Source organism: Bombyx mori, chromosome 22, assembly GCF_030269925.1.
Source record: "Bombyx mori chromosome 22, ASM3026992v2".
NCBI classification, from domain to species: Eukaryota; Metazoa; Arthropoda; class Insecta; order Lepidoptera; family Bombycidae; genus Bombyx; species Bombyx mori.
In genome coordinates, this window is record NC_085128.1 from 2796126 (window position 1) to 2811679 (window position 15554).

Sequence of the window (15554 nt, forward strand, 5' to 3'; positions counted from 1 at the left end):
TTTCTTGAACTATTAACATCTGTAACAGATTTAATTTTAAAAGATATGAATTGTCCACTGTGGTCTGAACTTAAATGATTAATAATATATTTATGCAAAGGTTTTACGTTTGTGAAAATATTATCTATACAGGTTGCCGATGTGCTAGTTTTTCTTGTGGGCTCTGAAAATAAATTGCTAAGGTTATATGATTTTAACAATGTTCTGAATCTAATAGTGGCATTTGTATTTTCTAATAAATTTATATTAAAATCACCACAGATAAAAATATGTTTATTAGAAACAGAGAGCTTTAATAAAACATGTTCCAATATATTTTCAAAAGAATCATATAACGAATTCGGGGGCCTGTACACACTTACAACAATGAATCGCTCAAGCTCTACACATGCCATTTCAATAATCCGTTCCACAGAGAGGCTCACAATGTCTCTACGTTCCTTACATTTATAATCCTTCCAATTTTCCTTACTTTTTTTTTTGGGTTCCGTCTTCATGGAAGACTGCCCACGTCCACCCTATCCCCAAGAAGGGTGACCGGTCGGACCCATCGAGCTACAGGCCTATCGCGATAACTTCCTTGCTTTCCAAGGTGATGGAGCGAATAATTAATATACAACTCCTGAAGTATCTGGAGGATCGCCAGCTGATCAGTGACCGACAGTACGGTTTCCGTCACGGTCGCTCAGCTGGCGATCTTCTTGTATACCTTACTCACAGGTGGGCTGAAGCCTTGGAGAGCAAGGGCGAGGCTCTTGCTGTGAGCCTTGATATTGCGAAGGCCTTCGACAGGGTCTGGCATAGGGCACTTCTGTCGAAGCTACCATCTTACGGAATCCCCGAGGGTCTCTGCAAGTGGATCGCTAGCTTTTTGGATGGGCGGAGCATCACGGTCGTTGTAGACGGTGACTGTTCTGATACCATGACCATTAACGCTGGCGTTCCACAAGGTTCGGTGCTCTCCCCCACGCTTTTCATCCTGTATATCAATGACATGCTGTCTATTGATGGCATGCATTGCTATGCGGATGACAGCACGGGGGATGCGCGATATATCGGCCATCAGAGTCTCTCTCGGAGCGTGGTGCAAGAGAGACGATCAAAACTTGTGTCTGAAGTGGAGAACTCTCTGGGGCGAGTCTCCAAATGGGGTGAATTGAACTTGGTTCAATTCAACCCGTTAAAGACACAAGTTTGCGCGTTCACTGCGAAGAAGGACCCCTTTGTCATGGCGCCGCAATTCCAAGGAGTATCCCTGCAACCTTCCGAGAGTATTGGGATACTTGGGGTCGACATTTCGAGCGATGTCCAGTTTCGGAGTCATTTGGAAGGCAAAGCCAAGTTGGCGTCCAAAATGCTGGGAGTCCTCAACAGAGCGAAGCGGTACTTCACGCCTGGACAAAGGCTTTTGCTTTATAAAGCACAAGTCCGGCCTCGCGTGGAGTACTGCTCCCATCTCTGGGCCGGGGCTCCCAAATACCAGCTTCTTCCATTTGACTCCATACAGAGGAGGGCCGTTCGGATTGTCGATAATCCCGGTCTCACGGATCGTTTGGAACCTCTGGGTCTGCGGAGGGACTTCGGTTCCCTCTGTATTTTGTACCGTATGTTCCATGGGGAGTGCTCTGAGGAATTGTTCGAGATGATACCGGCATCTCGTTTTTACCATCGCACCGCCCGCCACCGGAGTAGAGTTCATCCATACTACCTGGAGCCACTGCGGTCATCCACAGTGCGTTTCCAGAGGTCTTTTTTGCCACGTACCATCCGGCTATGGAATGAGCTCCCCTCCACGGTGTTTCCCGAGCGCTATGACATGTCCTTCTTCAAACGAGGCTTGTGGAGAGTATTAAGCGGTAGGCAGCGGCTTGGCTCTGCCCCTGGCATTGCTGAAGTCCATGGGCGACGGTAACCACTCACCATCAGGTGGGCCGTATGCTCGTCTGTCTACAAGGGCAATAAAAAAAAAAAAAAAAAAAAAAAAAAAATCTTTATTAACAATGATAAGAGAGCCTCCTCGTATAGCATTCTCTCTGCAGAAGGAACTCATAACCTGGTGATTTTTAAAATTACAATTTAATTCATATTTTTTAAGCCAATGTTCAGTTACACATAGAAAGTTGACTTTGTTGTAATCTAGAAACAAATCAATTTCAAGTTCTTTACCCATCAAACCTTGTAAGTTCTGATGCACCAGGTTGATCACAGTTGTTTTCAAAGAAACAGTATTTGTTGATGGGCTGTGTCCAAATAAATCATATTTACTGCAAGAGGTAAACTCTGTTGTCTTAGTATTTAATTTAAATTACTTGGAACGGATTCCAAATTAATAGATGTCATATTTTTTTCCTGCTCAAAAGAAGCAGTAGGTTGATTAGCCAAATTCATGGCTAGATAAATGTGTAAAAAATAATGTAGCGAGTTTGCTACTTGTCTAAAATTGTAGCTACCTAAATAGTATTTGTTAGGTTTTGTCATACTAATACATTTATTTTTTATCATGCAATTAATGTCAATAGTGTAAAATATATTTTGTGACTTGCATGGTGTCGTGACATAATAATTATTTACATTTGAAATTGTTTGCATAAAATCATTAATACTATGTCTCATTTTGTTTTCCGCTGGCATACTCTGAATAAATGGAAATGCAAACATAATGATCTTTTTCACCTGTAGTGTTAATAATTGATTTATTTGATATTTTATATCTCTTATATCTGCATTTCCCCTTCTCCCAATCATTATAATTATTGTTGTGTTTGGGCAATGAGTCACTTTTAAAATTTTATTAAGGATGTGGGTACATGAAGCCCCTGGCATACAATAATTTATCACAGATTGTCCCGAGCACAGATCATTCAGCGCTACACCCATATTTTTCCCTAGTTCATCACTGAATATTTTAATAATGTTTGTTGTAAGCAAAGGTTTAATTATATTGTTTACAACGGGCTTACAGGTAGAAATAGAATATTGATTTTGACTATTGGAATGGTCTGGTAGTGGAGAACCTGATATAGAGCAGTGGCACTTGCAATTAGCATATTGTAATGTCAAAGATTCAAAAAGGTTATGAGCTATGACGTGCGAGTACGGATTGATTGATTCATTAATGGAAAGTGCTGCGGTGCCTAAATGTAAATTTTCGAAAAAGGTTTTATAGAAATAGAAAAACAAAACTGCATTGATGACAGACGTGCTTAGATATTTTATTCAAAGCGTACTTTATAAAAGTCTATAAAAAAAGTTGGTTAAGCACGTTTAGAAATCAAAAGCTGTCAACAATACTTTTTCTATAAACTAAGGGACGCTACCAGTGACCAGATTAGCTCTACGAAGCAATCGCTTGCTGTGATTTGAAAATAAATACAGCCGCTATATAAATCCAACTTTGCTTAGCGGCGTATGGTATCCACTACGGCGACTCTGGTATCAGTTTGGAACCAACTAAAAAAAAACATCCCGACTTTTGATTACTTGGACGACTGAAAGAGCTCACAGCTCACCTGGTGTTAAGTAATGACTAGAGCCCATAGACATGAACAATGTAAATGCCGTCAACCACCTTAAAACATCAGTTCTATAGCGGAAGGGCTGTCCTACCCTTCAAACTGGAACGTTTTACTGCTTTGCGGCAAAAATAGGCAGAATGAGGTACCTACCCGTACGGGCTCACAAGACGCCCTAAAACTAGTAGTCGCAAAACGTAATTTTTGCGGGTTTGATTTTTATTACACGATGCTATTCCTACATCTTCATTCAAAAAATTCCTGTCTGCGGGATTCGAACATCGGCACAGTCGCATGACTCGATATGATTGCACCAGGCATCTTATCCTTTAGACCACGATAACTTACTGCACCGAATTTATATCCCTCTAGTTTCTTCCACCTTGAAGAACCATGGAAATCATGCCTTCGTCTAGATTGTGTCATCCGATATTTAGCAACGTACGCAGCGTAATGTATTTAAAAATCACGTGACGCTTGGGGTCAACGATCTCCATTTTCTTGTGACGCGGAGCTCGCGGCGGCCAAAAACCCTCTGTATAGATTGCTGGTATCTAAATTATGAGTACACTGAAACAGCAACCTAGCCAATTAACATATTTTAAAGGCAACGTATAGGTATCGCGTTTAAAGAACAGATACTAGATAAAACTTGCTATAACTATATGGCTTATTGTTGAGTGAATACACAAAAAAGGTCATAATGTACACCTTTCATCAAGTCAAATTTTAATTGGACGTTATTATGAAAAAAACTGACGACTAAAAAGTATGACGGAAAATATGCTAATTTTACCACGAACTAAACAACGTCGAAATATGTCTTCTGAATTCTTGCTTGACTACATCCAGCTATTCTAGGTCAATAACGGTACGCTAAGACTAATTAATCTAGCCACAAAAAACAATAAACAAGACCTTGTAATTAACGATCGTATGTATGGATGATCGAAGATGTCTAGATCACAATTGATTTAATCTCTACAGTTCTATGCAAACGCCTACATAGAACATAATGCAGATTAAGCAATGCTATTGGGATTATCTGACAGGCTAATTGTTTTTTTATACGACAACTGAACATAGCATTATTTTGAATGGTTTAATGCAAACATATTAATGATGAAAAATAAATGCAACGTGTTTGTTACTTTAGGAATATGACCTAAACGTAACAAAAAAAAATCTTTGTCAATGTTGACAAACTTAGTTTTTTTTTATTGCTTAGATGGGTACACGAGCTCACGGCCCACCTGTTAAATGGTTACTGGGGCCCATAGACACCTACGACGTAAATGCGCCACCCATCTTGAGATATAAGTTCTAAGGTCTCAGTATAGTTACAACGGCTCACCCTTCAAACCGAAACGCATTACTGCTTCACGGCAGAAATAGGCAGGGTGGTGGTACCTACCCGCGCGGACTCACAAGAGATCCTACCACCAGTAAAACTGATAAGCCGTTTCTTCTGCTTCGTTCAGGATCTGTCGTACAAGGACAAGCACTGGCACGAGGCCTGCTTCTTGTGCGCCAAGTGCCGCGTCTCTCTGGTCGACAAGCAGTTCGGCTCCAAGCTCGACAAGATCTACTGCGGTAACTGCTATGACGCCCAGTTCGCAAGCCGCTGCGATGGATGCGGCGAGGTGTTCCGTGCTGGTAAGTCAGCATTTCCTTAAATTTACCTTATTTATCATCATATCTTTTACTTTAATATTCACAGGTTTAGTCATATAAGAATTTTGACCTAGCTTTATTTTTTGGATACTAACTGACCCGGCAGACTTCGTAGTGCCTCAATCGATAAATAAAAGACCTAAACTTTTGTATAAAATAAACTTAAAATAAACAAAAGTAATCCGTTCGACGGGGGACACATCAAAGGAAAAACAATATTGTTATTTTCATTTAATTCCAAGCATTTTCATATTTATCTACCTTTTAAACTTTCTCTGAACTTCCACAAATAATTCAAGACCAAAATAAGCCAAATCGGTCCAGCCGTTCTCGAGTTTTAGCGAGACTAACGAACAGCAATTCATTTTTATATATTATTATATAGATTAACAATATTTAGAAACAATCACCGATATACTAAAAACAACAAAAAAATAAGCATCCATCTAAAACTAAATCGTGATCGTATTGATAACGACTACAAAAAGTAAATGTGGCTAATCTACTCGATAGATGTACCTCCCAATTACGTATTTAAATTGTTCGTAATATGTCCATAAGGCAAAAAAAAAACAATTTCAGATCCACGTACATCTAAAGGTAAGGTTGTGGCAATGACAGTTCCTAGGTTTTTCTGAGCTGTACAGCGCACACTGCGATACCATATGCAGCGAGGTGGATCGGAATCCTTATTTGGACACGTCGAATGAAATCAACTTGTTATTCGTGAACTCGGCGACACATTGACAAATGAGTTTGCCAATTAGTTGGAGAAATTCTTTTTTTTTATTTTTTTATTGCTTAGATGGATGCATGGACGAGCTCACAGCCAACCTGGTGTTAAATAGTTACTGGAACCCATAGATATCTACAACGTAAATGCGCCACCCACCCTGAAATATAAATTCTAAGGTCTCAGTATTGTTACAACGGCTGCCCCACCCTTCAAACCGAAACGCATTAATGCTTCACGGCAGAAATAGGCAGGGCGGTGATACCTCCCTGTGTGGACTCAAGATGTCCTACCGCCAGTAATGCTTCACGGCAGAAATAGGCAGGGCGGTGATACCTCCCTGTGTGGACTCAAGATGTCCTACCGCCAGTAATTACGCAAAACATAGTTTCGCGGGCTTGATCTTTATTACACGATATTATTCCTTCACCATGGAAGTCAATCGTGAACATTTGATGAGTACGTATTTCATTAGAAAAATTGGTACCCGCCTGCGGGATTCGAACACCGTTGCATCGCTAGATACGAATGCACCGGACGTCTTATCCTTTAGGCCACGACGACTTCAAACTTGTGACTTAACTTGTGTCTGGCATATCGATAATAGCATTAATAGATATAGTTCTCATTTTTTCATTCTTTTTCTAATCAATTTACTAGTTCATTTATTCAAACTACAATTTCCTTAGTTCAGAATTCCTATTTAATTTCTACCTACTTCGGTTTTCGTAGCCACGGCCAAATAGATCGTTGCCTACTACTAAAACTAGCATTTAATTGATTTTCATGCATTCAAATTAAGCTCATAAATTAAATTTTAACATGGAATACAAGAGGTTTTAATACTGTCACTACGTTCGCGGTCATAGTACCCGATTGTTTAAAATAAAAACCAAAACGAGATATTAATAGACGAATAGACCACAATTTCACATTATTATAATACGAATGTAAACAAAACTATTGTATAAAACTCGTCATTTTTAGCACGTTGGTGTTGAAAATCAATTTGTTACGTCACTCATTCTTGTCAGTCGTGTGTCACGTGCTTTAAAAAGTGGTCCAAACAAGCGCTGATAGAGGTTGATAGGCATGTAACTAATCCCTGTAATATAATAATTAGTATCCAAAGGTTTGTGTATCACTAAAAGCTACTTAGGATATTTACGGACTTTTAAAATCAAAATGTACTTTTATGCCCAGTGAGTTTCCCGCCGGATCTTCTCAGTGGGTCGCGTTTCCGATCTGGTGGTAGATTCCGCGAAGCACTACTCTTGCTAGGGTCAGTGTTAGCAACAACTCCGGTTTGAGCCCCGAGAGCTCACCTACACGCTAGGGTAACGCTGATATAGCCTCTCAAGCTAATCAGCATAGGTAGAAAAAAAAGTACTTTTAATTAATTATGACAAATCCGATTTAAAGCAAGTTGTTATATGTCTTATTTAATTTCAAGGACGCCCATGACATTCATAATTCCTCATCAAAAATCCACTATTAATAAATACCCTAAAAAGACTTGCAGATTTCGGGTCTCAATCAGTATCTACCTTACAGCAAAACAACAATTAATTTTTTTAACACCGTTAAAAAAATTAATCCTTACTAGTGCGGATAACGGTATGTGCCGACACTGTCTTTATAAAATTACTTTATCGAGGAACTCAGTTCGATTAATGACCTTTTCAAATAATGTGCCAAAAAAAAATCATTAATCATGAATTATTTTTTTGTGGATATGGTTTTCGCTTGCAGAAGTCATTGATTCACAGTGGCTCATATTAAAGTTCTTTTGTTTCTTGCGCTTTATAGCTATTGTTCCAAAGTTACTTTTTATTATACTGGTGGTAGGACCTCTTGAGAGTCCGTACGGGTAGGTACCACCACCCCGCCTATTTCCGCCGTGAAGCAGTAATGCGTTTCGGTTCGAAGGGTGTTGTAGCCGTTGTAACTATACTGAGACCTTAGAACTTGTATCTCTAGGTGGGTGGCGCATTTACGTTGTAGATGTCTATGGGCTCCAGTAACCACTTAACACCAGGTGGGCTGTGAGCTCGTCCATCCATCTAAGCAATAAAAAAAAAAAAAAAATTACGACATCTCCAGTTCAAGATAAATCTCGAATAGATTTTGAGGTCGAAATCCGATTCGCATGATCACTTTGCGGCATAAATAGGCAAGTTAGTGGTATCTATCGGTGCTAGCTAACAATATCAGTAGAAATTCGCTTAAGGTAATTTAACATCATTCAAAGGCAGGGTGTTTTACATAATTTAGTATTACCTGATACAGAACTGCAGAGAACACAAATTCTTCGTCGATAGCAAAAAAAAAACATCATTTTGCAATAACATTTCGTGTTTAGATTACAATCTGTCTATTCTTTGTAATTCTATTCTGATTTCTGTTAGACAAAAAGCTACCCTACATCTAGATACTCATGGTTGCTACTAAAAACGACATAATTTATTATGCACATACACCCTTAACACAACACACGACCTGAAACACCAAACTGGCCAAGACTAATAATTCACATAAGAAATCATTGGTTTTATAAAACTACATATCGACACTTGAAAGGCAAACGTGACTAAGCGACAATAACTACTTTGTACATAAATGATAGGCAATAACCATATTCGATGCGCAAAAAATATATATTTCTAGGTCTATTAAAATCATTTCAATCCTACAGCTACTAGCTAGATTCTACTACAGCTAGTTTCGTTAAAATAAATTTTGTTTTCAGGTATTTCAACTTTAAATTAGTCTAGTGTAAAGTTCACGCATTGTCGCTTAGTCACGTTTGCCTTTCAAGTGTCGATATGTAAATACTTGTAATTATTATGTTTGTTATTAATCTAAAAGCCATTTTAACTTACGTAATCGATAAAACACGTTCTTCCAGAATTTAATTTGTTTGTATATTTAAATATTACTCATTTAAAATTAATATTAGTCCATTAATAATATGGTCGCACCTTTATTCGAGTTGAGTATCTGTAGTTTTGACAATAAGTAAATTGGGTTGAATCATCGGGCGTGGGTCGTGTCGCGGATCCGATCTATTTTTTGTAACATCTAAACTATTATCCTATTTTCATTAATCAACAATAAGTACATTAATAATGTAAGAAAAAAACTTTCTATTCACCGATACATGTTCTACTAGTATGAACGGTAAGAGAATTAATTACGGCGAAAATTATTTGTAACAAAAAAAAGAGAGAGAGATAATACACTTTATTGCACACCAAAACACAATTTACATCCAAATAACAGTCAAAAAGCAGATACATTTGTACAATAGGCGGTCTTATCGCTAAAAGCGATCTATTCCAGACAAAAAGTTTAATTTACAGAAATTATGGAAAATATAAAAATATAGCAGGTATGTTGCGGTGTATAGACAATACATTATTATAGAAAATATATACATACAGTAAACAGATATATAATATACCGTTTACATCTAATATGAAAAACTATTATATATTCATCAATTTTCTTTTCAATAGATATAAACAAGTCTAACTAGTTATTAACAATTTTAGCTTTGAGAAAAAATAAATAATAATACATTAGTCATCATAAAATGTTTGATCCAATATAAACGTGACAAAGAAACAATAAAAATCACATAACACATGCTAATACAAATCCATATCACACTTACTTATTAATAATTATAATAATATAAAGTGATGATAAAACGTGTTTTACAAAAGTAACTCGTAAGGTGTGGAGTCTAAGAGCTATTTTTGTTAGTAAACCACAGATTTCACTCATAATGTTGCCTTAAATTATGTAAGATTAGTACTTGGAACTTGGACACTTACTTGAGAATGTAAATAGCTAATTATTTGTCTAACACATCAAAGAATGCTTCAACTTTATGCGCCGGTAAGAAACCAAAAATCCATAGTGAATATCGGATATATTATTAGCATCGACAACATATATATGATATTTGTTAAATGTTTATTTGTGTTGGGTTTCAGTCCTCTCTTTCGTAATAACCATTAAAAACCTTCTTATAAAGGCCCATCTCGAAAAAAATTGTTTGATTTCAACACACAGTTGCTTTCCGTTCTATACACCTTTCCTATTCCTATTCCTTTCCACTATTATTTCCTATTCCACACTATTTCCTGTCAATTTCATAGTACCTATTAGAGATTTCATAGAACACTGGCGGGTGCGTTGATGAAATCAAGCGGCGTATGGCTGTTTCGAGGTCAGCCATGGACAGACTGAAGAAAATATGGGGGAATCGAAATATCACTAAAGCCACTAAAATCAGACTTGTAAGAGCGCTGGTCTTCCCCATTTTTCTTTATGCTGCTGAGACCTGTTCATTGAGAGAAAGTGAGAAAAAGAGGATAGATGCTCTCGAAATGTGGTGCTGGAGAAGAATGCTGCAAATATCGTGGACAGAGTTCAGAACGAATCAGTCAATTCTACAGGAACTCGGCATCAAGCAGCGACTATCCTCCATCGTTCAGGGTCGCATTCTCACTTTCTTCGGACATATGTCGCGGCGAGGTGACGACTCAGTTGAGCGCCTTGTGGTGCAGGGCATGATAGAGGGTACAAGACCGCGCGGCAGATCACCGTTACGATGGACCGACCAAATAAAGGCAGCTCTAAACGGTCCCGTTAACGAGTGCACAAGAAGGGCCGCGGTACGCGAGGAATGGCGACGTCTGGTGAAGCGCACCACCAACCGAAGTGATGACCACGACCACTCTGCCAAGAGTGCATACGACTGAGAAGAATTAGAGATTTGACGAATTTATAAATGCATATATCATCAATGATTAATCTATATCTATACTAGTATATAAATCTACAGTGGTTTTTACGGATGTTCCGTTATAACTACTAAACCATTCATCCGATTGACTTGAAACTTGGTATCCATGTAGAAAATACATGTGCTTAATGGATATGCTAATATTTATATGAGTGTTGGACTCCCTACACCAGTTGCGGGGTCGTTAATGATGAGAATCTTTGTGGGGGTGAGAAATAATAATGTTAATTTTAAATGGCAAGCGAAGCGGACGGGTACAACTAATTTAAAATAAAGTTAGAAAACCTTTAACACACAGATACACAATTTAATGCAAAACATACTGTTTTGCTACTAATAAAATTTACTTGGAACTTTTAAACCGAAAACACGTGCGGTACGCTAAAGATAAGTAAGCAATTAAAGTTTCTACGGAATCGAATAAACGTTCCTTAAACAGAACAGAGTTTAATTGTTCAGAATCAATTCAACTACGGTTCTGGACTTTAATTAAAATTTCTGAAAATCTGTTTGTCGATTAGAAATCCTTGCCCGAATGTTAAAAAACTACTATATAGTATTATGTACATGTACAACAAGTATTCTAGGTTAGTAATTTGCAATATACATCGGCGCTGATGGCATTTAAGTAGGTACATTGTTCGTTATACAAAACAAGCCAATTAAAATGCACCAAATAGTACTTTTAAAGTTTAACTATCTAACCTTGCTGACTACCGTCTGTCTTTTGATCAAAAAATATTACTAGTTTTTTACCTTTGAGTATGATATTGAGGTCTGGCAGTTCACAAGTGGATGTTGGTATTATGTAATGTAGTATACTATAAACCACATCAAGAACTGTATTAGTTCAATGAAACCTTTTTAATTGTTACACATCCTCTTATAGTTTCGAATTGAAAATGTTTTCTATGATTTTTGATGAATATATTGTGATTTTTATTTCACAACCCAATGCTACTTAAACTTTAAAACCTCAGGTATTGGAAAGGCTTGGAAAGTTCCAATTTTTAAAAAACCATGACCCGCTCTGTCCTTTTCCCTACTACGATCAAAACCTACCTTATGAAAAAAATTATAAATGAGACAGTATTTCTTTCTGTTTACCACTAAAGCAAATGAGCCATGGTTCGCCATTATTTTTGCGAGGTATTAGAACAGTATTTTAGAATCACAAATTCAGTTGAAACTGCAATTTTGATATTTCGACCCGGTCTCTGTCTTAAGATGGTGTAGTTTTTCTTTAAAATACACCGTAAAAATACAGAAATATAAAAGATATTCTAGAAAACGAAATTGCAAGTACGTTCTTCTTACATCCTTAATTTTCCAATACGCTTTAATGCACAAAAGCCCAACAATAAAACGACCAATCCGAACGTGGGTTCCCGTTCTTAAGACGCAATGTAATACGTATAACTACTTATTTTACAGTACATAATATATACGTCATATCACTGCATCACCAATCATACCGACAAAAAGCATTATATAGTATTTATTTGCCGATGCATATTTTTAAATAAATATTTTAGCGCAAAACGCATACGTGATGTTAACTTAACACGTGTCATGTTGATTTTATTTATAATAATTTATCTTTCAAAGATGTGAGTAAGTATTTGTCTGCGCTTACGTCAATGTCGCTTTTGAGGACTGACCGAAGGGACATGATTTTTATATTGAATGTATCGATAATGACACGATATCTGAATAGAGTAACACAATGTCTTTTTTTCCTACCTATTCGCTGACAGCCTAAGCGGCAATTCTAACTTCTCTAGGACGGGTAGGTGAGCTCACAGGCTCAACTTGATAGAAATTGCTTACACTAACCCTAGCAAGAGTAGTGATTCGCAGAATCTACCACCGAAATCATGACCCACTGAGAAGATCCGGCGCGAAGCTAACAATATATCACGTTGATAATATCTTCATAGATTTTCTTAGATTCAATAAATGAACTGATTAGTTTATCAATGGGAGATTGTGTAGATGAATCATCATCATACGGATAGGTGAATTATATTTATTATAATAATACTAGTTACATAATATGATTTTCATTTGCACAAAAGCATTTTTCAGCATTAAAATTTCTTCCCACATAACTGAGCATTTTTGGGGTGTAGCTACCTAACGATAGGCATATATTTAGCCGCACATATCCAAGAACAGAGGCAAGTCTCAGTTCGACAAAAAAAAAAGAATGAAGAAACCTACATTAACGAACGCAATAAATAAAACCTCACTCCCATATTGTCCAATCGGCTAGAATCCAGACTAATGACTTCCTCATTGTCGCATCAATCTTCGGAATCCTAAATCCTTATCGTGTATACCGACAATAATTAAGTTACAATACGTCCTACGTACAAGTTTTTAAGCGGATCAGATTGTTTTTTTTTTTTTGTTGTTTTTTTTAGTGTTGAGTCATTTGATCATTGATTTATTGGAAAAAAACTTCCGTTCGAATATCAAGTTGGGACTACGGTACGTTATTGTCGCTTAAAAAACATTTGATATCATGTGTGTCCACTATTTCTAGTAATATAATATTTTGCTGTATATGCATTCTGGTTACAAAAAACTTAAATTCCAAAACACATAATTTTTTACTTTTTTATTATAAATTTAACTATGTGTGTCTTTTTATTCGGTATATAAAGTAAAGGGATCCAGTCTCATGAGTAATTGAATTTCTTTTCGTAATTAAAAAAAAATACATAAAAACGAACATTTAGATTTCCCACAAATAATATATTTACTATCTACAAAATTTTACTAGGAAAAATCACACTACTTTTTGTATGTATTGTGCTCTTTCCAATTATAGGAAAAGCCTGTGTCTAGAATAATATGTATATGCTAAAGTAAATAAAGTAAGTGTAAAAATATACAACATAGACTCAAATTATAAAAATATACAACATAGACTCAAATTAAATTCGAATCCAAAGCCTCCAAATTAATCAGAAACATTAAACAAACAACGGAAGATTTAATGCGACTGTAACTAATTCGATTTGACATAAAAACAAACGACAGCTTCTCTGCACAAAACGATCTGCTATCACTAACTAAAACCTCACAAACGAGCCATGCAGATTCAAATCAACGAAACCTTAACAGCCCACACTCCCTCAGAGTCTCAAGCGGCGTTCAGTTTTCGTACCGCGCGCAGCGAAGCCATACGCGACAACAGTGCTGTCTTTAAAAAAAAAAAACCAAAATGTCAGCGGACGTCTTGAGTGAAGATTTGAAGTCCCGCCTTCATTTGACAATGAAGACAGTCGGACAAGATAGGATAAGGCGAGCGCGGGAAAACAATGAAGACGTTGCGATATTATCTATGTTTCTTCCCAACGCGACCGCGGAGAGGGAGAACAAGAAGTTTTGCTGTGCGTTACGGGAGAGATGTTTGTTAGGAGATCCAAGGAAAACTGTTGCAGGTTGCTAAATGTTTTTTTTTTTTTTTTCTTAAATTAATTTAGCTGCTATACAGATAACATTCATTGTCTGTCAAAATTTGACGGTTAAATTAAACTACCATTAAATATAACACTCAAACTAGCTGAATTAATATGTCGAAGGAGTTCTCATATGTTCCTTTAAATGCATCATGATTTTATTAAAAAAAAAATGGAAATTCATCTCAAGGTATACAAACAAAGTATAATCGATGGTGTACAAAGCCTATTTTCCAAGCAACTACGATATAATAGTTAGTATTAAATATATCGATTTAATTTAAAAATAATTATTATTCATTCCACCTTAAATCTGTGCTTAAAATGGTAAAAATGTATTATAAACACGAAAATTTACTTTGAGTTATTTTATTTACAATATTTGCCGCTAAAATGTCTACTCATTTTTTATCATTGCATTTTTGTACGAAACATAAATTCTCAATCAGAATTTATTCCGATTTAAGTCGCGATGCGCCGTTTTAACTATTACATCATTTGCAAAACATTCGGCTACAACTTTTTAAAACTTGATTATACATTACGTGCAATACAAGATTTAACTATATGATAAGAAAACTAGTCGTTTCGAACTTTGAATAGCCACTCTTTATGTGGCTTCTTACATTAGAAGTACAAACTGCTCTGAATTAAAAAAAAATCAATTAAGTATAATGAATAATTCAAAAATATAATAATTTTTGGAAACGCTCATCAATATGTCGTTTAAAAATCTTCAACTGACTCTTAAAGAGTAAACTCCACAATGAATAAAACTATGTATTATTTTAGCGCCTTCAACAAATATACTAAATACTACTAATGCTTATGGTCAGTTGCGATGTTTTTTCTTATTATTTATATCTTCTTCTTATTTTAAGTTTTTTAGCATTGTACAAAGATGTTTACTACCGTTTGTCTGCCGGCTTGAGTTAAAAAAGGTGTAATATTTTGTACATTTCTTGATTAAATTAATGAAGATTCAATTAGTCGGGCTTAATGCGGAGGCCGACTGGTACAATTAGCAAAGCAAACGTGTACACAGATGGTTCTTAAGCTAATATTATTATGGAGACATTGCTTCATTATTGACAATCTGATCGACACGTCTTCTTATGAAATTAACATCTCAACGTTAAGTTTTTTACAAAATTATTATTTACAAATGCAAATTTTATTTATTTCCAATTCACAAAAAAAAACAATTGCCTTCGAAGGAACATACGCCGACATATTACCTATTATTACCTGATGATAGCACCGTCGCTTATGGACAACAGCATAGTTATATTACAGTATGCATAATTGGATTTTCAATTATTACCATTATGAAGTATAATGTCAATTCA

General features: G+C 36.2%; 1 protein-coding gene across 19 annotated transcripts in view; it reads left to right on the plus strand.

The window, feature by feature from the left end:
• LOC101741761 (four and a half LIM domains protein 2) overlaps positions 1 to 15554 on the plus strand; it is a 197722-nt gene that overhangs the window by 167125 nt on the left and 15043 nt on the right. For 18 of the 19 annotated variants that reach the window (XM_062674867.1, XM_004924738.5, XM_062674854.1 and 15 more), the window contains one exon: positions 4994 to 5168. In XM_062674867.1, coding sequence (XP_062530851.1) covers positions 4994 to 5168 — 175 coding nt within the window. Of the gene's footprint in view, positions 1 to 4993; positions 5169 to 11963; positions 14188 to 15554 lie in introns of those variants that run through there. The other variant, XM_004924740.5, reaches the window with a different exon arrangement.